General features: G+C 50.0%; 1 protein-coding gene across 2 annotated transcripts in view; it reads left to right on the forward strand.

Moving 5' to 3' along the window:
* The window catches only part of TTLL9 (tubulin tyrosine ligase like 9), a 41396-nt gene that overhangs the window by 15155 nt on the left and 4330 nt on the right, over positions 1-21911 (forward strand). For both annotated transcript variants that reach the window (XM_086701944.1, XM_086701946.1), the window contains 9 exons: positions 7562-7630; positions 8228-8302; positions 9474-9564; positions 10477-10517; positions 11382-11469; positions 17081-17139; positions 18245-18441; positions 20165-20278; positions 21688-21812. In XM_086701944.1, coding sequence (XP_086558070.1) covers positions 7562-7630; positions 8228-8302; positions 9474-9564; positions 10477-10517; positions 11382-11469; positions 17081-17139; positions 18245-18441; positions 20165-20278; positions 21688-21812 — 859 coding nt within the window. The remainder of the gene's footprint in view (positions 1-7561; positions 7631-8227; positions 8303-9473; positions 9565-10476; positions 10518-11381; positions 11470-17080; positions 17140-18244; positions 18442-20164; positions 20279-21687; positions 21813-21911) is intronic.

Genomic DNA, 21911 nt, shown 5'->3' on the forward strand with positions numbered 1-21911 from the left:
AGCCGGAGAAGAACGGAGAAGAAGGGGTTCGTTAGGCACAGGAAGACTACAAGCCACAGGGCGGTCCCAGCTCCCAGCATTAGCCTCTCAGACAAATGGTAATTTGTGCTAATTGGGATGAGCAATTGCATATTAAGTTGATTCCTTTCCCAGCCCACGGCCTTTGTTAGAGGCAGACACAAGACAGCTGTAATTAAGAGGAGGCATCTTGGCTGTGTGCGTGTGTCCTTGCTCCTGAATAGCTGTGGCGCCCTGTCTGGGGTGTGGGGAGACAGGAGTGGGTGCTCTGAGCTCTAACTCTGTACCCGCCACGCATAAGCCCTGGGCAGGTTCCTCAACTCCTCTAAGTCTGCGTCCTCATCGTCCTCATCCATAAAATGGAATGAATGAGTGCACCTACCTGCCGGGCTTGCGAGAGAATCCAGTGCGGTTATACACATTATATAAAGGGTTTGGCACTTAGGTGTCCAGTCATTGACCGCTTTTATGGTTATTTCCAAGACTCCAGGCGACACCTGGAAAGCACGAGGTCGGTGCTTCCCAAACCCAAATGTGCCCACAATCATCAGGCAACCTGGTTAAAGGCAGAGACTGATTCGGCAGGTCTGGGTCGGTCTGAGAGTCTGCCTTGCTAACCAGCTCCCAGGTCAGGCCCTTGCTGCTGGTCCACGGACCACACTTTGGGGAGTGAGACCCTAGTGGAATCATTTTCAAAACTGAGAGTGCATCAGAATTTTCTGGAGAGCTTATTAAAGCCCCCCTCCCATCCCCCAGGGTCTGATTCAGTAGGCCCGATGTGGGTGGGGCCAAAGAATTTGCATTTCTAACAATTTCCCAGGTAGAGCAACCAGGGTTCTCTGGAGCCACAGAACCATGAACCGCTGGGACGGAGTATTAGTTCTGGGATCCTGTTGTTTGGATCCTTTGGGGTGGGGAAAATGTTAAAAAAAAAAAAAAAAAGGACATTACTCCAAATTCAGAAAATAGAAAAAATCCCGAATCCCTCCACTCCTCCCACAAGGCCTGTCTCTGTGAGCCAGCTTGTCCTCGTGCACCCACACACAAGAGTTTTCACATAGCTGCCATGGCCGACGGGTCAGGGTAGCCACTGGCCTGCCTTTTCCCTCTGGCATCTCCTCTGCACGGTGCCCTAGGGCCTGCTGACTCTTCAGCTTCCTCCTCCACTCCTGGCAGCAGAGCAGGGGCAATGCGTGGTGGGGTGGGCGGGGCGAGTTGGACTCAGAAGGGAGTAAGCAGCATCATCCCCTCCCTGCCATCCTCAGGAACCCCTATTCCCACCGAGCCTGAGCCCCAGCCCATCTCAGAGTATAAGAACAAGCCCTTGGCTTTGCCATTTAAAAGTCCAACTGATGTAAAAATTGCATCGATCCCAACTTCTTTGCCATCGAGACATTCTCCCTTCCTACCAGCTCAGGCCCTCTGGGTGGGCAGGAGGTCGGCAGGATGCCTTGGGCAGCAAATAACAGAAATCACGACTACAGGGAGCCCAAACGAGAGGGCTGGTAAAAATAGTGTTTCACACGGTCACAAAATAGTGTTTTTTTTTTTTTTTTTTTAATTTATTTTTGGGACAGAGAGAGACAGAGCATGAACGGGGGAGGGGCAGAGAGAGAGGGAGACACAGAATCGGAAATAGGCTCCAGGCTCCGAGCCATCGGCCCAGAGCCTGACGCGGGGCTCGAACTCACGGACCGCGAGATCGTGACCTGGCTGAAGCTGGACACTTAACCGACTGCGCCACCCAGGCGCCCCACAAAATAGTGTTTTTAAAAGGATAAAATAATTTGGTTATAAAAAGAAGCAACTCTATTGAAAAACAGTTATCAACCGGTTAGTCTGGGTCCTCTGAGAAACAAACAAACATGCAGGGAGTTTTGCCCGTGAGGAATTGGGGGAGGGAGTGGGGGGAGCCTGGACGGCAGTCAGACCCCAGCGAGGGAGAGAGGGAAGGAAGAGAAGCACCTAGAGGCCGGGCAGCAAGGCCTGGGGGAGGCCTCATGCCAGAGGAGGCCCCACTCTCCAGGGAGTGGGCTAGCCTTCAAGGCCCCCTCTGTCCTCCGTCCGTGGCAGGAGCGTCCCCTGCAGGCGGGGCCCCACAAGTGCAGCATGGATTGCGGTAGTAGAAGCTGGCGGTCAGTCCAGCACCTTCCGAGGTCGGAGACTTGCTAGCATGTTCTCACAACGGCCACACAAACTATTAAATGATCTGTATGCAGTAACAGTAACAATATATGTGCTTTTCATTAACAGTGAAAGAGAGTCTAACAGCAGGCCCCATTGTTACCATACTTTCAAAATCATCACAAGCAAAAACAATATTTTGAGACACCTGCAGCAACTCTAATGTGATCTAAAAATAACCGAGATTTCCTCTGAGAGTAAAGTCACAGGCTTGGCTAGTACTACTAGGATTTGTTGTCTGCATTCATAATGGGAAGCAGTGGGAAAATCTGGTTAGGATGAAAAACTTTCTTCTCATTCAAGTTTACAGACCCCAGGACATTTCCTTTAATGACGAGAGGTCGCTTCCAGGGATGATTCAACATCATAGGGCAGCTCGACGTCATCATCGGTTCCCACCCCAGGGGGCTGGCCGCTACTCTTGGTCACAATGTAGCTGCCAGCTCTAGCTTCACCTCCTCACGCCTCCACTATTGCCACAGGATTGAAGGAACACCCTGGTCTTGTGTGTCCCTTTTGAAGAAGACACAAACTCCCCAGAGGTCACTGCAGTAGACTTCCCCTGGCATCCTGCTGGCCCTGCTTGAACCGGTCACATGGTGGGGGCATGGGACCACCGTGGGCATCAGACCCCGCAGAGGGCAGGGCCACCAGGAAGAGGTGATCCAAATGAGGTTCTGTTGGGAGCGCCTGGCTGGCTCAGTTGGTGGAACAGGTAATTCTTGATCTCAGGTTCGTGAATACAATGCCCACGATGGGTGTAGAGCTTACATTAAAAAACAAATACCCAAATGGGGTTCTGTTGGCAGAGAAAAAAGGGAATTTTTTTCCATACTTGGCGTTGCTGAGTGGACCACCAACTACATCTGTAACACCCAATGAATGCCACACAACGAATGCCTCATGAGAAATGATCCCCAGGGGCAGGGCATCGAGGGCCATGAGTGGCCACAGGTTCTAAATCTAAATATCTAAATCTAAATCTAAATATGGTTCATTCTAACAATCTGTTCATATATATATGTTTTTTTACATTTATTTATTTTTGAGAGACAGAGCACAAGTGGGGGAAGGGTAGAGAGAGAAAGAGACACAGAATCCGAAGCAGGCTCCAGGCTCTGAGCAAGCAGTCAGCACAGAGCCCGACACAGGGCTCAGACTCACAAACCGTGAGATCATGACCTGAGCTGAAGTTGGAGGCTTAACCGACTGAGCCACCCAGGCGCCCCAACAATCCATTCATATTATTTTCCAATTGAAAACATATCTTTTTATAAAAATAATATTTTACTCCCAGATTATCAAGTAAGATTGATAGTCCCAACAGTAGGACCATGTTGACCGTGGGGGTTGGGGGGCGCCTGGGTGGCTCAGTCAGTTAAGCGTCTGACTTTGGCTCAGGTCATGATCTCACGGCTTGTGAGTTCGAGCCCTGCGTTGGGCTCTGTGCTGACAGCTCAGAGCCTGGATCCTGCTTCGGATTCTGTGTCTCCTTTTCTCTCTGCCCCTCCCCTACTTGTACTCCGTCTCTCTCTGTCTCTCAAAAATAAATAAATGTAAAAAAAAAAAAATAAATAACTACCTGGGTTTGTCACCTACAGGCTGGGTAACCTTGAACAGAGTGCTTGGCCTTGTTCCTTGGTTTCCTTGGCTGCAAAAGGGGGATAATGTTAATGCCTCCATAGAAGATTCTTTGTAAAGCTTTAAGGAGCTCATGGGCATAAGTCTTTGTGCCTGGCACCCAGAAAACATCTGAGAAGTATTGGCTACCATTGTTAGAAACCATTCCCCTAAAGTCAGTGTGCTGGTCCTATTCCCGCACCCCAAAACTCAGTGGCTTGAAACGAAAATCCTGTCTTATTTATTAGCTCATGCTAGTTTGGGCAGCATTTGACAGGGAAGGCTCTTTGCTGTTTGAGCATCTACTGGGACAGCTCCCGTGAGGGCTGCAGGATTCTCTTCCGAGCTGGCTGCCTCACTGGGCTGGCAAGTCAGTGCTGGCTGTTGGCTGGGAGCTCAGCCAGGGTGGAGGGCTGGAAGACTCAGTTGCCCTCCGTATGGACCTCTCCATGTGACCTGAGCTTCCTCACGGCATGGTGGCTAGGTTCCAAGGGCAACCATCCCCAAAGAGAAAGCTGTGTGGAAGCTGTGTTGCCTTGGAGGACCCAGCACTGGAATCCACACAATGTCACTTCTGCCATATGCAATTAGTAGAGACAGTCCCAAATGCTGGCCCAGATTCGGGGCGGGACATTGAATTTACCTCTTGATGGAGGGTGGAGGTAGCAAGGTTCTGGGAAAACATATGGGAGTGGAAATATTTTTGTGATTGTTTTTGGAAACTACAGTCTGCTGGAGCTAGGGAGCAGGTGGTGGTTTCCAGCCTCAACAACCCTGATAGATCACCAAGCAGGAAGTTTACTTTTCACCCTAAGGATTATTCCCTTAGGAGGGCATCTCCCGGAACAGGCGTGTTTGCCAACATACTAGCAATGCTTCAAACAATAAAGGCATTTTATCACCTCATATAACAAGAAAGCCAGAGGTAGGAAGTTCCAGGTTTGGGGGATGTGCTCAGTGGTGCTGTGAAAAGACCATATTCCTTATCTTTCTTCTCTGTCATCACTCTGCATCCTCAGTGTATTGGCTTTCCTCCATCAGACTCGTCACCTCATTGGTGACGGTTATAGTCCTCACCTCCCCAGAGTGTAGCATTCAAAGAAAGGAAAGGAGGCAAACATCTCTTTCTCTCTCTCTCTCCCTCCCTTCCTCTCTTGCTCCCTGCCTCTCTTTCTCCTCTTCCTCAACCCCAATGTATTTTTTTAAATGCTTGTTTATTTACTTTGAGAGGGAAGGAGGGGCAGAGAGGGAGAGAGAGAATCCCAAGCAGGCTCCGCTCTATCAGCAGAGCCTGATGCAGGGCTCGATCTCGCGAACCATGAGATCATGACCTGAGCTGAAATCAAGAGTCAGACACTTAACCAACTGAGCCACCCAGGCGCCCACCCCAGTATTGTTAACAAGGAAAAAAAAAATCGTTCTCAGAAGCCCCAAGTCCCCAAGCCGATGTCTCTTTGGGCCTCATTGACCAAAACTAGTCGCATGGTTCCCGTGAGCTGCATGGGAGGCTGACCACACAGGTATCTGGTCTTTCCAGCCTCCGTGTGAGAGCTGGGCTCTGCCGGCCAGAAAGAAGGAAGGGGAATGGCCACAGGAAAGGTGGGGGTGGGGGGTCCTAGACCCAAAGGCAGGAGTCTTTAAAAAAAAACTTCTGGGGCGCCTGGGTGGCGCAGTCGGTTAAGCGTCCGACTTCAGCCAGGTCACGATCTCACGGTCCGTGAGTTCGAGCCCCGCGTCGGGCTCTGGGCTGATGGCTCAGAGCCTGGAGCCTGCTTCCGATTCTATGTCCCCCTCTCTCTCTGCCCCTCCCCCATTCATGCTCTGTCTCTCTCTGTCCCAAAAAATAAATAAAAAACGTTGAAAAAAAAATTAAAAAAAAAATAAATAAAAAAAACGTCTTAATTGAAGTTTAGTAAAGAGAATATGCTCCAGTCACAGAGGCACAGCTTGGTCAATTTCATGAGGCGAGCACACTTGAGTAACGAGCACCCAGACTGCAATCAGGGCATTGCCAGCCCCTCAGCAGCTCCCCTCCGACCCTCTCCCACTCACTACCCCTCGGGTCCCTAACAGCATGGATTCATCATTTGTCTGCTTTCATACTTTGTGTAATTGGAATCACGTGGTATGGCTCCACTGCGTCCGCTTTCTCTCCCTCAACATCGTGTTCAGGCGACTCATCCACACTGACGTGGGTCGGTGCATTGTTCATCATCATTGTCGACACGATTCCGTTGAGTGTGTACTTGTCCATTTGGGAGTTTCAAGGTTGGAGCTATTGTGAATCGTGTGCTACACGTCCTGTACATGTCCGCGGGTGCCCGGGTTTCTGCCGAGCAGGTGCCCAGGAGAGGAGTTTCTGGGTCAGAGCAGATGCCTATGTCCAGCTTTGGTGCACGCCCACCAGCAGTTGTGAGTTCTGGTTTCTCCACAGCCTCGCCAACACTTGCCGTTGTCGGTCTTTAGTTTTACCCACTCTCAGGGAGTATAGGGTGGCATCCTCTTGGGGTGTTCATTTGCATTTCCTTGAGGCTAATGAAGTTGAGTGACTTTTTCACTGTTTACGTTGGGTCATCTTTTGTGAGGTGAATGTAAGTCTTGTGGGTAGCTGGGAACTGTGGGAAGCCCTTTGTGCACACTATTGCTCTCCCAGGTCTTGCGGGCACCCCATCTTCTGGGCGTACACAACCCCGAAACAGGCACACAGCGCAGCAGGCAGAGCGGGGGCTGAGTTTCAGCTCCCACTGGCCCCATGACGGGGAGCCCTTGTGCAGTGGACAGCCTGCCCATCCATGCCTGACAGCCCTGCCTGCCCCTGCATTGTACAGAGAACATCACATTAACCAACTTGGCCCTGCTCCGAGAAGAACAGAGGGAAATGAGAGTTTGCATTACCTGGGTGCCTTAATGCCAGAGAAAAGACGCCTCGAGGGGATCTGCTCAGTGGCTGCAGATTACCCAAAGGGCTGCTCTGGGGCCCAGGGATCAGATTTGTTTTAGGAAGCCCTACAGGCCAGAGCCAGGCTGGCAAATTTTTAGCTCGACACAGGTTAGGCTGTGAAAGCTCCATGAGGTCTGGGTCACGGCTATAGCATAATGCCCAGCACACAGTAGTCACCTAATGGATATCTTTGGGATGACTGCTTCATAGAGCGATCCTGCAACAAATGAGCTGCATCCGGAGGTAGGGGGAGGGTGGCGAGCTCCCTGGCAGGTGACCGTCACAGAGGGATTTCTCAGGGGGGAGTAATGCCTTTGGTGCTGACTGCTCTGCATGATATTAAAGATCTTTCCAGCCCCTAGACTCTGTGAAGCCATGAATTATCCATGCTGGGATTCAGTAAAGGCAGACTGATCAGTATTAGCTGAAGCAAAACCTAATTAGGGAGGCAAATTGATTTCCAAAAAAAGAATTGGATGATGTGTTCCCAAGACTGTTAGAAATGGTTTTTTAATTGTCTGTTGTTTTGTATTATTCATGCCATTGTATGCCTTTGTGAGCGAAGTCGGCTTCTCTCTTTCCTCCCCCCCTTGCCTCCCTCCCACCCGCCAGCCAGGCTTAGTGCCTTCTCAGTGGCTGGCCCCATGGGGCTGGGCTGGGCCATTCCTCTGGGGAGAGCTGGAAGCCCATGGGAGAGATAGAGACAGAGAAATGGTGGGGAGGTGCCCCAGGCACAGGGGCCAACAAGGAACCACATAGAGCTGAGAGCAGACCTTTCTGCACTCACCCCCACCCCAGGTAGCCCGGTCGCAGGGAAAAGGCATTTTCCTCTTCCGGAGGCTGAAGGACATCATGGACTGGAGGAAGGTAAGCTTACCCCTCCCCCTTGCTCCGGAAATCTCCCTCTGCCCTTGCTGCCATGAGGGGCCCCTCCTTCCCTCCTCCAAAGCTTGAAGGGCTGGCAGCGAAGCTCTGCCCCTGGGAACGGAGTCTCTGAAGCCAGATTGCCTGGGCTCAAATCTTGATTTTGCCCTTTAAAAGCTGTGTGACCCTGGGCAAGATGCTTCTCCTCTCTGTGCCCAAGTAAATGGGGGAGAGTAGTAACAGTGCCTGCTGAGGACGAGTTACCATGCCTAAAACCTGAGAACGCTGCCTCTGTACCTGGGCCTCCTGCTCACCTGATTGGGGAGAGCTTGGCTGACTCTTCCTCCAAGTCCCAGGCCGAGCCTGAGGTAGCTCCCTCCCTCCCCATGACCCATCCTTATCCCAGGATGCGGAGTAGTAGAAATCCCGCTTCCAATCCTGCCCCTGCCACTCAGCAGCTGTGTGATCTTGGGAAAATTGCTAACCCCCTCTGAACTTTAGAGATGATAATGCTGCTACACAACCAGCACCTGCTGCATGAGCAGGTGCTCAGTAAGTGAATTGCCTCCCTCCTCTGTGTGTCTGATTCCTTCCCATCAGGGCACCGCTGGGAAGAAGCTCACCAGCTCAGAGGCCCAGCCAGCCCGGAGCGCTGTCAATCCACCCGGAGGCCATGTGAGTACAGGTGCCAGGTGGCCCGGGGCCCAGGAAGGGAAGGCCTGGTTGCCTCTGTCTTGAAGCAGCTTGGCGGTGGAGGGGGAGGGGGCCGGGGGATGATAGCAGGTGTAGAAAATTCTGCCCTGGGGGCCAGAGACCCTGAGTTCCAGTGGCTCCCTGCCACCAGGCCCTTGTGTGACCTCACCAAGTATGCGCCACTCGCCTTTGGGCCTCAGTTTTCTCACATGGTTACCGTGAAGGGGACAGCGGCTGAGAAGGGGCTTTACAGACCATGGGGTGCTGTGCAGGTGTGAGACAGAGCCTTGCTGGGCTGGCCAGGAAAGGATTCGCAGGCAGAGACGGGAGAGGAAAGTCCCCAGGCACCTGAGTGGCCCTCCAGGCAGCACGGACCAATGGAATTTTCTACAGAGGCGGAACGGTGTATGCCTGTGCTCTCCGGTACCGTGACCACTAGTTACGTACTGACGCTGAGCACCTGAAATGAAGCCGGTGTCCCTCAAGGACTGGATTTTAAATTTCTTTTCGTTCTTTTATCTACATGACATTTACCATCTTAACGACGTTTAAGCGTATAATTTAGGGGCACTAAGTGTATTCACATCATTGTGCAACCACCACCACCATCCACCTCCAGAACTCTCGTCCGCTTCCGGAACTCTGTCCCCAGGAAACACTAATTCCCTGTTTCCCAGCAGCCCCCCCCAATCCAGCCCCTGGCAACCACTCTTCTACTTTCTGTGTCCGTGGATCTGACTCCTCCAGGGACCTCGTCTAAATGGACTCCTACAGTGTTTGTCCTTTTGTATCTGGCTTATTTCACTTAGCGTAATGGCTTCAAGGTTCATCCACGTGATAGCATTTAAATTCACTTATTTTTAAGCAGTTTAAATGTAAATAGACAGCACAGGTCTAGAGGTTAAATGCGGAAGCTCTGGGCCCAGCCTGCGTGTGGGTCCACGTCCCAGCTGTGCCACGGAGCAGCTGTGTGACCTTGGGCAAGTCGCTTCCCCTCTCTGTGCTTCAGTTTGCTCATCTGTAAAATGGGGGATAACGTTCGTCCTTCCCTGATAGGGTTGATTTAAAGACCAAATGAGGAGAGTGTCTAGCACGATGCCTCCTGCACAGAAAATGCTCCGTAGATGTTAATAATAGTTATTGTTACAACCAGGACGCAAGAAGTTCTGATGACCAGAAGGATGAAATCCCCGTGGAGAACTACGTAGCTCAGCGCTATATCGAAAATCCCTACCTGATAGGAGGTGAGATGGCGGTCTCTGCCCAGAACAGAGGGCCACTTGGCTCCTCTCACCGCTTCGGGCAACATCCTCCCTCCCCTCCCCCAGTGGCTCTCTCGTGGCTTTCAACACCCCCAGATGCCAGTGACCTCCCAGCTTTCTGTCTCCAGCCAGGACCTCACCCCGGCAGCCCGGATCCTGAGGTCCCACCGACCCTTGGGCACCTCCTGGCAGCTCACACCCAACATGCCTAAGATCCAACCCTCGCCCTCCCGCTGCCATATGGCTCATTACCCAGCCTCCCCATCGGGATACAGCCCCTCCAGCCCCTGGTTGCTAAGCCAGAGGCCGGAGACCATTGTGGGTGTGTTTCTCTCTTCCCCTCCCGTGTCCGACCTCCATCAAGCTCCCACGCAGCTCTTGAATCCATCTGACCCCCTCTGTCCTGGTTCTGGCCACTGTCCCCTCCCATCCTCACTGATGCCCGCTGCTACTCTGGTCCCCTATGCTCCGCTCCAGCACAGTACCCAGGGGGACAAGATCCCCTCAGTGGCTTCCCATGGTTGCTAAAACAGAATCCAAATATTGCACGTGAGCTGGCCCCTGCTGACCTCACTGACCTCGTCTCCTTCCACTCTGTCCTTGGACCGAGCCCTTTGCTCAGGCAGTCCCTCCTGCCCCAAGGCCCGCCCCCTCCAGGCTGGGGGGCACCTCTCTTCCTCTAGGCCACCACTTCTCCACGAAGCCTTCCTTGATCCCCTGTCTCCAGCTTTTCCCCCACATTAACCACCTCCCCTCCTCGTTACCTTCTCCTTGTACCTCTTGTGCTTTTATTGGCATTCACCTCTGCCTGTCCACTGCTCTAACCCCCAAACCTACCATGCTGCCCGGCACACGGTCAGTATTTGTTGCATGGATTCTTTCCTTGCCTGACAGGCCGCAAGTTTGACCTGCGCGTCTACGTGCTGGTGATGTCGGTGAGTAGCTAAGATGGGGCCCTCCTCCAGCAGCAGGTAAGGAAGAGCTGGGCCAGGAGACGGGGCAGAAGCCATTCTGGGGGCGCCTATGTGAGCCTGCCTGGGAGAGCCCAGGGGGCGTCTGAGGGTAAGGCGGGGGCACGTAAACAGATCCCATTTCTGCCATCTCAGAGACCCGAGTCTGGATTTGCCGTCCGCCTGTCCTTTATTCACTCAGCCATTCGTGGTAACCGCAGCTGACCTTTAGTATCAGCAGGTTTTACTACGTTTGGTCCTCCTAACGACCAGGGAGGCGGGTTCTGTTATTATCCTCATGTTACAGATGAGGAAACAGAATCAGAGGGTGTTGAGTGGCTTACCCGAGGTCACGCACAGGTGACGGACAGACCTGGGCTCCCAATCCAGGCGGCCTAGTGCCAGAGTCTACTCTCAGACAAGGAGCTGCCATACCGCCTCTCCCCACCCATTCGTTCAGCAACCGTTCAAACCTTCGTGAGGTGCTCCTCAATGTGGGGCATGAGGACATAGGGGCGTGGGAGGCGGGCTCAGCCCCTGGGCTCCTGGAGCCGAGCGTCTGGTGGGGAACGTGGACACACCCGGAAGGGTGTCGCGCGTGGTAGCGGAGCAGAGAAGAGTCTCCTTCATTCGGTTCCCTTCTGCGTCTTCTCCCTGCCCCTGACACCAGGGAGGGAGGGGGTGGAATCAGAGGAGGCTGTTTGGACAGATTCTTGAGGGGTGATGTGAGAAGGAAGGAAGGAAGGGCACTCCAGGTGGAAGAAACAGCGGGTGCAAAAGCTAGGAGGGGCAGCTTGCTCGTATTCACCCCTCTCCCCTTCCTCTCCCTCCTTTCCCTCCTCGACACAGTACATCCCGCTGCGGGCCTGGCTGTACCGGGACGGCTTCGCCCGATTCTCCAACACCCGCTTCACACTGAGCAGCATCGATGACCAGTGTATCCTCGGATCCCGTCTGCCCAGCCCCCTTGCGCCCTGCCCCTCCTCCTCCCCCCAGCTGGTCAGGGAGAACTTCTTCATTCCACCAAGTGCCAAGCTGCGGTCTCGGCACAGGAGATACAGCAGTGGACAAGACGGGCCTGGTCCCTCCCTCCGGGAGCTGGCAGTCTTGTGGGGGTGGGGAGCCCCTGGTGATCCCAGGGGAGCAGCCCCACTCTGCTCAGAGCAGCTCACCCCAAACTTCTCTGCTCGCTCCACACTGACTCACATTCACAGGATGGGAGAGCTCGAGCTCCTTTGGAGAATGTTTGCATCCTTCCATGTGCCTAGACATTGGCTCACACATTCACTCGAACACAATGCCCTCTTCACCCATCAAACTGGCAGAGACCAAAAATATGATCACACACTATGCTGGCGAGGCTGGGGGAATACGTGTGTCGCTGGTGGTGTGTAAGTGGGTACAACCACTCCAGAGGCAATCTGGCAAATGTCTATCAAAAGACAAAAGCACATACCCTCTGACCCAGCAAATTCCCTTCTGAGAATTTACCCGACATGTACACTCACAACATAGGAAAAGAGAGGTTTAAAGGCAATGCACTGCTCAGCCTTGTTTGTGAGAGAGAGAGAGAAAAAAAGGAAATAAAACAAACTGCTCATTTACATGATGGAATACTATGCAGCTGTTAAAAAGGAACGGGCCCGTGCTTGATGTACAGATATGAAATAATCCCTGTGACGTATTGTTAATTGGAAAAGAACAAAGTATAGAACTCTGAAAAGTATGCTTCCATTAACATTGCAAATTATATCTCTGTATATGTTTGTATCCGTGCGCAGACATCTCTAGAAGGAAGTATAAGAAATTGGGAACGGAAGTTGCCTTTGGGATGAGAACTGGGCGGGTGGGGACAGGGGTGGGGAGGAGATAGTTCCTCAGGCACATTTTGATGCCTTTTGACTTTTGAACCACGTGAGTGTATTATCTGGTTAGAATACTGACATCAAAAATAATGTTTCTGGGGCGCCTGGGTGGCGCAGTCGGTTAAGCGGCCGACTTCAGCCAGGTCACGATCTCGCGGTTCGTGAGTTCGAGCCCCGCGTCGGGCTCTGGGCTGATGGCTCAGAGCCTGGAGCCTGTTTCTGATTCTGTGTCTCCCTCTCTCTCTGCCCCTCCCCCGTTCATGCTCTGTCTCTCTCTGTCCCAAAAATAAATAAACATTGAAAAAAAAAAAATTAAAAAAAAAAAAATAATGTTTCTAAGATTTTTAGATGTGGGGCGCCTGGGTGGCTCAGTCGGTTAAGCGTCCAACTTCGGCTCAGATTATGGTTTCACGTTCATGGGTTCGAGCCCCGCTTCGAGCTCTGTGCTGATGGCTCAGAGCCTGGAGCCTGCTTCGGATTCTGTGTCTTCCTCTCTCTCTGCCCCTCCCGACTCATGCTCTGTCTCTCAAAAATAAATAAACATAAGATTTTTAGACATGAGCATCAGAAGCAAAGAGGCCGGCAATCCAGAAATGGAGAGATGATAAATCAGCAGGACTGGATTACCAGCCTGTGGGGGAGAAGGCTACGGAAGGTGCTGCTGCTGCTGCTGCTGCTTGGACAACACAGCTAATGTTTCCAGCCAGTTCCACCCCCTGCCTTAATTTGGTCTCTCGATTATGTGTCTGTCCCGAGCTCATGCACATGCATCGCCTGCGTGTTAGAATGGGAGTTGGCCCTGCAGAGTATTTCTAACAATTTCCCCCCCTATTTTTCCAAGTCCAGCATTTTTTAAATTTTTTATTAAGAAGAAATTTTTTAACGTTTATTTACTATTGAGAGACAGAGAGAGACAGAGCATGAGCAGGGGAGGGGCAGAGAGAGGGGGAGACGCAGAATCTGAAGCAGGCTCCAGGCTCTGAGCTGTCGGCACAGAGCCCGACATGGGGCTCGAACTCATGAACCGTGAGATCATGCCCTGAGCCGAAGTTGGACGCTTAACTGACTGAGCCACCCAGGTGCCCCAACTCTAGCATTTTTAGTATGTTTGTTTATGTGATTCTAGCAAGCATTTAACATATGCAAGTCATCATTCATTGTAGTTTTATTTTTTGGCCGCCATGTGTTTTGTTAAAATTAAATGACACGCATAAAACCCTTAGGACAGTGCCCGGCACAAAGTGAGCGTTCAGCACACGTTAGTGGTCCCCCGTTCCCTACTTAAAAGTGCTTGTATATCTCGGGTCATGGCGCCTTGTTAAACAGACCCCGGCCTTTCCCAGGACTAGTTTCTAGTGAACAAGCCTTTGCTGTTTTCACAGTGAGTCAATGCACATGATGTTCTACAACTTCTTTTAATTGTTTTTAATTTTCAAACGTTGAAATATTTAAAATATATACAAAAATGCAGAAAAAAGACTGTAAGAGAAATCCAGGCATCCACCACCCAGATTTAGCAGATATTAATATTTTGCTGTATGTGTTTCGTATATTACACACCAACTTTTAAAATAATAAAGCAGGGGCGCCTGGGTGGCTCAGTTGGTTAAGCGTCCGACTTCGGCTCAGGTCATGATCTCGCGGTCCGTGAGTTTGAGCCCCGTGTCGGGCTCTGGGCTGATGGCTCAGAGCCTGGAGCCTGCTTCCGATTCTGTGTCTCCCTCTCTCTCTGCCCCTCCCCCATTCATGCTCTGTCTCTCTCTGTCTCAAAAATAAATAAACATTAAAAAAAAAAATTAAAAAAAAATAATAAAGCAACTTTGGATCATAAAGTAATAAGACATATTTTAACCTGACCTTAAATATACAGATTTACATTTTTAAAATGTTTTTTTCCTTTTATTTTTTTAATTTACATCCAAGTTAGTTAGCATATGGTGCAACAATGATTTCAGGAGTAGATTCCTTAATGCCCCTTACCCATTTAGCCCACCCCCGTCCCACAACCCCTCCAGTAACCCTCTGTTCTCCATATTTAAGAGTTAGAGATTTATATTTTTATATATAGTTCACATACAGTTATTCAAATATATATGCATGTATGTGCACACACAAAATATAAAAATAATGACCTCAGCACTGTAACAATAAATAGAAACAAATTAAAACACCCTTGAAGGATGGCAAAATGAACGATAAAACATCTACATGCTATTGTACAGCTGTTATAATGAGGCCAATTAAAATATCATGGAAAGGTATCTAAGACAGACTATTAAAATGAAAAACAACATACAGGTATAGACCTGGTGTGTTTATAATCCTAGTTTTGCTCTTAAGGAAATATGTTTCTATTCAGAAGAAAGTCAGAAAGGATGTTCACTAATTTATAAACTCTGAACACCAAGGAGGATTAGAATCAGGCCAGGAACGTTTATTTTCACCTTTACACGTTTTCCTATATTATGAATTGTTTTTACAACCATTATGTATTACTTTAATAATAAAAATAATAAAACACTTAAAGAGTATAGTTTTCACAATATAAGTAGTAAAGCCGTTTAAAGGCAAATCAGAAAATTCAGAAAATGTACAAAAAGGAAAAACAGAAAAGAAAAGAAACCTTCTGTGTTCTTATTTTCTAGAGACAATTACTTACCCTGACGTATTTTCTCCCAGGTTCGTTTGTACAGTTTGTTGTTGTTGCGTTTTATAAAGGAGTGATCTCAACTGTATAAACATAACTTTTTTTCACTACACATATCAGTATTTTCCTTGTAGATATTTTTTATTAGTTATAAAGTATCCCACCGAGTAGACTTATTGGTTTATTAATCTTCCACCCTGCAGGCATTTAGAAAGTATTCTGCTTCCTCCAATTATGACACACAATGCTGGAAAGAAACATATTTTTCATAAATCTTTTACCATATTTAATTTTTCCTTCAGATGACATTGCAGAGGTGTAAATACTGGGTCAAGGGTATATGGGCCAGATTGTTTTACAGAAGGTTCTTTTGTATTTTTATTACCCTTCCATTGACAGGGCCCATTTTATCCCAGCTCTCCCTGCTGAAGACAATCATTTGATTTTATTTTTTCAAACAGTTTGGAACTTAAAAAAAAAAAGTTTATTTATTTAGAGCGCGTATCAGCGGGGGAAGGGCAGAGAGAGAGAGGGAGAGAGAAAAACCCAAGCAGGCTCCGAGCTGTCCGTGCAGAGTACGACACTGGGCATGATCCCACGAACTGTGAAATCATGACCTGAGCTGAAATCAAGTCGGATGCTCAGCCGACTGAGCCACCCAGGCGCCCCTGAAGACAATCATTTAAAAAAGACATTTCTGGGGCGCCTGGGTGGCTCAGTCGGTTAAGCGTCCGACTTCGGCTCAGGTCATGATCTCACGGTTCGTGGGTTCGTGCCCCGCATTGGGCTCTGTGCTGACGGCTCAGAGCCTGGAGCCTGCTTCATATTCTGTGTCTCCCTCGCTCTCTGCCCCTCCCCCACTCGTGCTCTGTCTCTCTCAAAAATAAATGAACATTAAAAAAAATTTTTTAAAGACATTTCTAAAACGATTAGCACCGGTAGATGAAGCCTATATGGGCATTCATTACTCTTGCAATGATTCTGTGAGTTTTGAGTTTTTCCAAATAAAAAGGTTAAAAAATATGTAACCGACTTAATGGGGAAGCAGGGTTTTGCCTTAGAATTTGCGTTTCTTCCAATTTGTACTTCTTTCTCATTTACATCCCTTTATTTATAGCTTTTTAATTGTTTTTTAATGTTTATTTAGTTTTGAGAGAGAAACAGAGCGCGAGCAGGGGAGGGGCAGAGAGAGAGGGAGACACAGAATCTGAAGCACCTCCAGGCTCCAAGCTGTCAGCACAGAGCCTGATGCGGGGCTTGAACTCATAAACCATGAGATCCTGACCTGATCTCGTGAAGTCAGATGCTTAACCAACTGAGCCACTCGGGCGCCACCCCTCCCCTCCATTTACATCCCTTTAAAATTATGTATCTTCTATTACTAGAAACGTCAGGCATTTTCCCAGATGGTCTTTTAGCAGTTATGTTTTCCCTGATGTTTTCATACCCCTATATCTATGTATCTATTAGGGTCATAAATTTTTATTGTTAACAATTTATGTGGGATTTTCATGTGATAAAAACATTAGTCTGTCACATTTGCTACAAATCTTTTATCTAGTCATGCTTGCTTTTCATTCTTGCCCTGATATCTGCTTATTTTTATTTTTACATGGTTGGCTCTGTTCATCCACTGACTTTCTCTGTGATTTCTATTGTCGTTTTTAAGCTAAAAAAAATCCCGCCGAAAGATTGCATAACTAATCTGTCCAGATAGGTTTTGATTGTTTGCTTCTGTCCAGATAGGTTTTGATTGTTTGCTTACTCTTTGCCCGTTTCCCCCACCTAAGTCCCCCCACTTAATAGAGCTCAGGGGTTAAGTGACTTGCTCAGGGGCGCACAGCCAGTAAAAGGCGCAGGTGGGATTGGAACCCAGGCCCATCTGAACTCAAGGCCCACATATGTGACATCTGGGCCATTGTGGCGCCTTCCTCATCAATGTCCAAGCACAAGTCTTAGTCTGATCTCTGGGGGTTCCGTGGAACAGGGCTCACCCTTCTTGTTCACACTTGTCCTTGACCACCTACCTCTCCCAGATGTTCACCTCACCAATGTCGCTGTGCAAAAGACCTCTCCTGACTACCATCCAAAGAAGGTGAGGAAGCTGTGCTTCTGGCCTCCAGAGCCAGCCTTTTGGGACTGGGTTGGGGTGAGGAGATGGTGTGCCACGGAGCCCAGGACAGGCCAGTCTTGGGCTCATAGTTCCAGTTCATCAGTGAGGTCAGGACCACCCTTCCCACTTGCAGGACCCAGGACAAGAGTACAGAAGGAGGCCCACACATTGTGTGTCTGAATATTTAAAAGTTACGAATCAAAGACACACACCTTGTAACAAAATGTGTTCTATCCTCCTACCTTGAAAGTATTTTCTTTCTTTTCTTTCTTTCTTTCTTTCTTTCTTTCTTTCTTTCTTTCTTTCTTTCTTTCTTTCTTTCTTTCTTTCTTTCTTTCTTTCTTTCTTTCTTTCTTTCTTTCTTTCTTTCTTTCTTTCTTTCTTTCCCTTCCTTCCTTCCTTCCTTCTTCCTTCCTTTCTCTTTCTTTCTTTCTTTTCCTTTCTTTTTTTTCTCTCTTTTTCTTTCTTTCTTTCATCTGTCTATCTATCCATCTATCTATCATCCATCCATCCATCCATTTATCTATCTAATAACCTACAAGGCCAAGTTCGAATTTAGAATTCTCAGACTTCTCAGAGTTAAGAGCCAGAACAGAGGGGCACAGGGAGAGCTGGCTCCCAGCTCACACCCGCTCCCGTCTTTTCCCTCCCCCAGCTCCATCCTACACAGTGGGGGCCTCCTGCATATACGTACCCCTAGCCCCCCGAAAACAGTAACCAGTTGGTCATCTTTGGGCCTCAGGGTACACCATGGTCAGTGCAGTCTGTCCCCAGGAAGGCAGGCCCAGGGAAGAAACCTGTGCAGGGTGTTGGGGCAGCGACTTCTGGGAGCCTGGGGACCCAGGCTATGTTCTAGAAAGAAGCACAGGCTCTGGGAGGGCACATCCACCCCTTCCCCTGAGCATGCAGTAGCTTTGCCCTGCAAGAGGGACAAACTCAGAGTTCTCCTAATCACAGGACCCTGTTGGGAGCCTCTTGTCGAAACCCAAGGCCCGTGCTGATGGTGACTGTTTGAGGGTCCCGGCCGGCCAGGTCCCAGTTAACGAAGGCTCCCTCTCCCCCCCTCCCTGGGTGCTTGGGGCCCCAGGGCTGCAAGTGGATGATCCAGCGCTTCCGCCAGTACCTGGCGTCCAAGCATGGGCCGGAGGCGGTGGAGACACTCTTCAGCGACATGGACAACATCTTCATCAGGAGCCTGCAGAGCGTGCAGAAGGTGATTATCAGCGACAAGCACTGCTTTGAGCTGTACGGCTATGACATCCTCATAGACCAGGACCTCAAACCGTAAGTGGGTGGGCCGGCAGCCTGGAGAACGGGGTGGGGGGGTACGTTTCACACACACTGCACCCAGACGGCCCAGGTGTGGTCTCTGCCGCTTCCTGGTTGGACACACTTCCTAGTTTTGTGACTCAGTTTGCCCATCTGTAAAATGGACATTGTGCTTATAGAATTATTATGAGGGATACATGAGGTATTGTCTGTAAAGCACCGAACCCCCTGCCTGGCACTAAAAGACCTTTCCTGAACATCTGCTGAGTCAGCAATCCTTCCCGAGTACCAGGCAAGAAACTTCTCTGTAAGCCCTGCTGCTCTCAGGATGCAAAGTGCCGTGTAAGGGAATATTGTTACCATGTCACTTCCTGTTAAGAATGTGGTGCATTCATGGGGCGCCTGGGTGGCTCAGTCAGTTGAGCGTCCAACTTTGGCTCAGGTCATGATTTCACGGTTTGTGAGTTCCAGCCCCGTGTCGGGCTCTTGCTGACAGCCCGGAGCCTGCTTTGGATTCTGTGTCTCCCTCTCTCTCTCTGTCCCTCCCTGCTCACGCTCTGTCTCTCTCTCAAAAATAAACAAACATTAAAAAAAAAAAAAAAAAGGAATTTGGTGCGCTCCCACAGTCCCCACAGAGGAGGTTGAGCTGATGAGGAAGACAAGCCTGAGGTGGCAGGGACCATCGTGATGGCCCTCATGTGACACAACAGGACACAGAAGCCCAGTGGGTTTGTTCTGGGCGCTTGGGGTTACACATTGTCAAGGGCAGAGCCAGGTCATAATTCCTGGGCTGAGCTACTCCCTGCCTGCACTGCGGCTCCCGAGCTCCTTCCCCAGGGTCACTGGATAGGTGCTGAGGGCTTTCCAAGCCAGCAGTTGGAGCTCTAGACTGATACCTATGTCAGACCCAGGTTCAAGGAAACAGGGTCCGGGTGCCAGCGGGTCTCTCCTTTGCCCCCTGCTACAAAGATGTGGCTGCGGGTATTAAAGTGGACACCGATGGAGAAACAAGCTTGGGGGTGGGAGGGGGACCCGAGTCTGCCACTCACCTGCCGGATGGGTCCTTCCCTCTCTGTGCCCCAGGTTCTTGTCTGTAAATGACCGGATTTGCACAAAACAAGAGTTTGCAAGCTCTAGGCCCTTGGGCTGCTTTTGGCCACAGACGCTTCAATTTTGGAGTTCAAATTATTTTCCTTGTAAATTCATTTGAGCATCTCGAAAAACTGGGAGATGTTTACACAACAGTCTGGATGTTCGCCTTTTCTGGAAAACTCAGAACCCTGGGCTCACACTCCCACAGGGTGACAGTCTCCTGGAGGGGCCACCGCTTTAGAGTGGAATGTTCTTCCCGGTTCACCGCTCTCCACCCCTCCCAGCTCCTGCCGTCCTCAGTGGCCATTGCCCACGCATGCAAAAGTTCACTAGGAAACGGGACTTTGTCTTGTATTCACAGCTCTAGTGGGAGAAGGAAGAGCAATACGAGGGCACCAAGATCATTCCACCCCCTCCAGCTTGCCTCATTTGGGTACCACCTGGCCCCAGTGGGGATTTCAAGTTTGTGACAATTGTTTTCAAAAAGTTTTAGCCACTGAAACCTTTCTTCTAGTGGAAAAATGGAGACAGCAACCTTGGTTGAATTGAGGGTTGGGCCCAGGCACCCCATCTAGCCTCTCCATGAAATTCCAGGGTCCCCAGGGACCAGGCAACCCTAAGGCTCTCCATTCCCCTCCTTCCCCAGGTGGCTCCTGGAGGTCAACGCATCCCCATCGCTGACAGCCAGCAGCCAGGAGGACTATGAGCTCAAGACCTGCCTTCTGGAAGATACCCTGCATGTCGTGGACATGGAGGCCAGGTGAGGGAAGGCAGCCTCGCTCAGGCACCCCTGTATGTGACAGTTGGGGCTCCCATCAAGGAAGACAGAGAACTCAGAACCCTGGGACTTGAGTGGCCCTTAGAGATGGTTCGGGCCTGCTCACCATTTTACAGATGGACAAACTGAGATGTCCACACAGGGTTGGATCCTGGTCCAAGGACTCAGCCCTTTTGAGGCACAGCAGGGCCAACTATATAGCCTTCTGAGATTCAGTCCAGCAGGATTTCCATGAGACCCTGGACTTCACCTGTCTAAGCCTGTTTTCTGGTCTGTAAAATGGGAAACCTCATGTTAACCCCCAGGATTGTTAAGTTAATCTACTAAGATAATTTATTATAAAGTGCCTTGCTCATAATAAGTGCTCAATAAGAGACTATCTACTGTTATTTTTTTTAATGTTTTTATTTATTTTTGAGACAGAGAGAGACAGAGCATGAGCAGGGGGAGGGGCAGAGAGAGAGGGAGACACAGAATCCAAAGCAGGCTCCAGGCTCTGAGCTGTCAGCACAGAGCCTGACACGGGGCTTGAACCCACAAACCATGAGATCATGACTTGTGCCAAAGTCAGAAGCTTAACCGACTGAGCCACTCAGGCGCCCTGAGACTATCTACTGTTATAACGATGCGCATATGATGGGAAAACCCAGGGTCTGACTTCAGGAATGGCTGAATCCAGATGCTCAGTCAGTATTGGTTGATTCCCTTTCTTTCCCTTTCTCCTTCTCCGTGACCCACCTCTTTCCTGTGTATTAGCTTTTTCCCAATTATTCCAGCAAAAGTTTGAGGGCTAACTCTCATTCTTATTCGTGGGGATTATGTCAATGCCTATCTCTGAACCAATCATTGTGACTCTGATTGCCTGGGCCTACATGTTGTGCCCATCTCCCAGGGGAGTAGGATCAGCCCTGAGCTGAGCCATGTGAGTGAGAGAGGGAGGAGTGGTTCTCAAAAAAACCCAAGGTACCCTGAGGCTGAAAGAAGCTGAAATGGGTGCTGAGCAGGTAGAACCTCAAGTGTCCTCTGTATCTACCATCATTCACTCATTCAACAAACATTTGAGCTCCTACTATGTGCCAAGACCTGTGCCCCACACCGGGGACACAGTAAAGGACACAACAGACCTAGTCCCTGCCTTCCTGGAGTTTATAGTCTGGGAAGGACAGCAGACTTTAAGTATAAGTAGGTTCATGTTACCGAGGGCAAGGGTGGGAGCCTGGGGACAATATGGGAGACGACCCCTCTGAAACCTGGGAAATGGGTGAACAAAAGAAGAAATGCTGACAGCGTGGGCACGTGCAGGGTGCCGGGAGGGATCAGGAGCCTGGTCTGGGTCTTAGGGCTTCATCAGGTGCACCTTCATTAGCCCCTTGTATCTCCTGCCCATCTAGGCTCACAGGAAGGGAGAAGCGAGTGGGAGGCTTTGACCTCATGTGGAATGATGGCCCTGTCAGCCGAGAAGAGGGGGCTCCTGACATGTCAGGGATGGGGAATTTTGTGACCAACACACACCTTGGTAAGTGGGGCCAGGTGGGGAGTGGGCACGGGGGGATGTGTCATGAGAGGAGCCAGGTAGTCTAGGAGGCAGCTTGGCATAGCGGTTAGACCGTTTTAA

Source organism: Puma concolor, chromosome A3, assembly GCF_028749965.1.
Source record: "Puma concolor isolate L17-30 chromosome A3, mPumCon1.1.hap2, whole genome shotgun sequence".
NCBI lineage: Eukaryota > Metazoa > Chordata > Mammalia > Carnivora > Felidae > Puma > Puma concolor.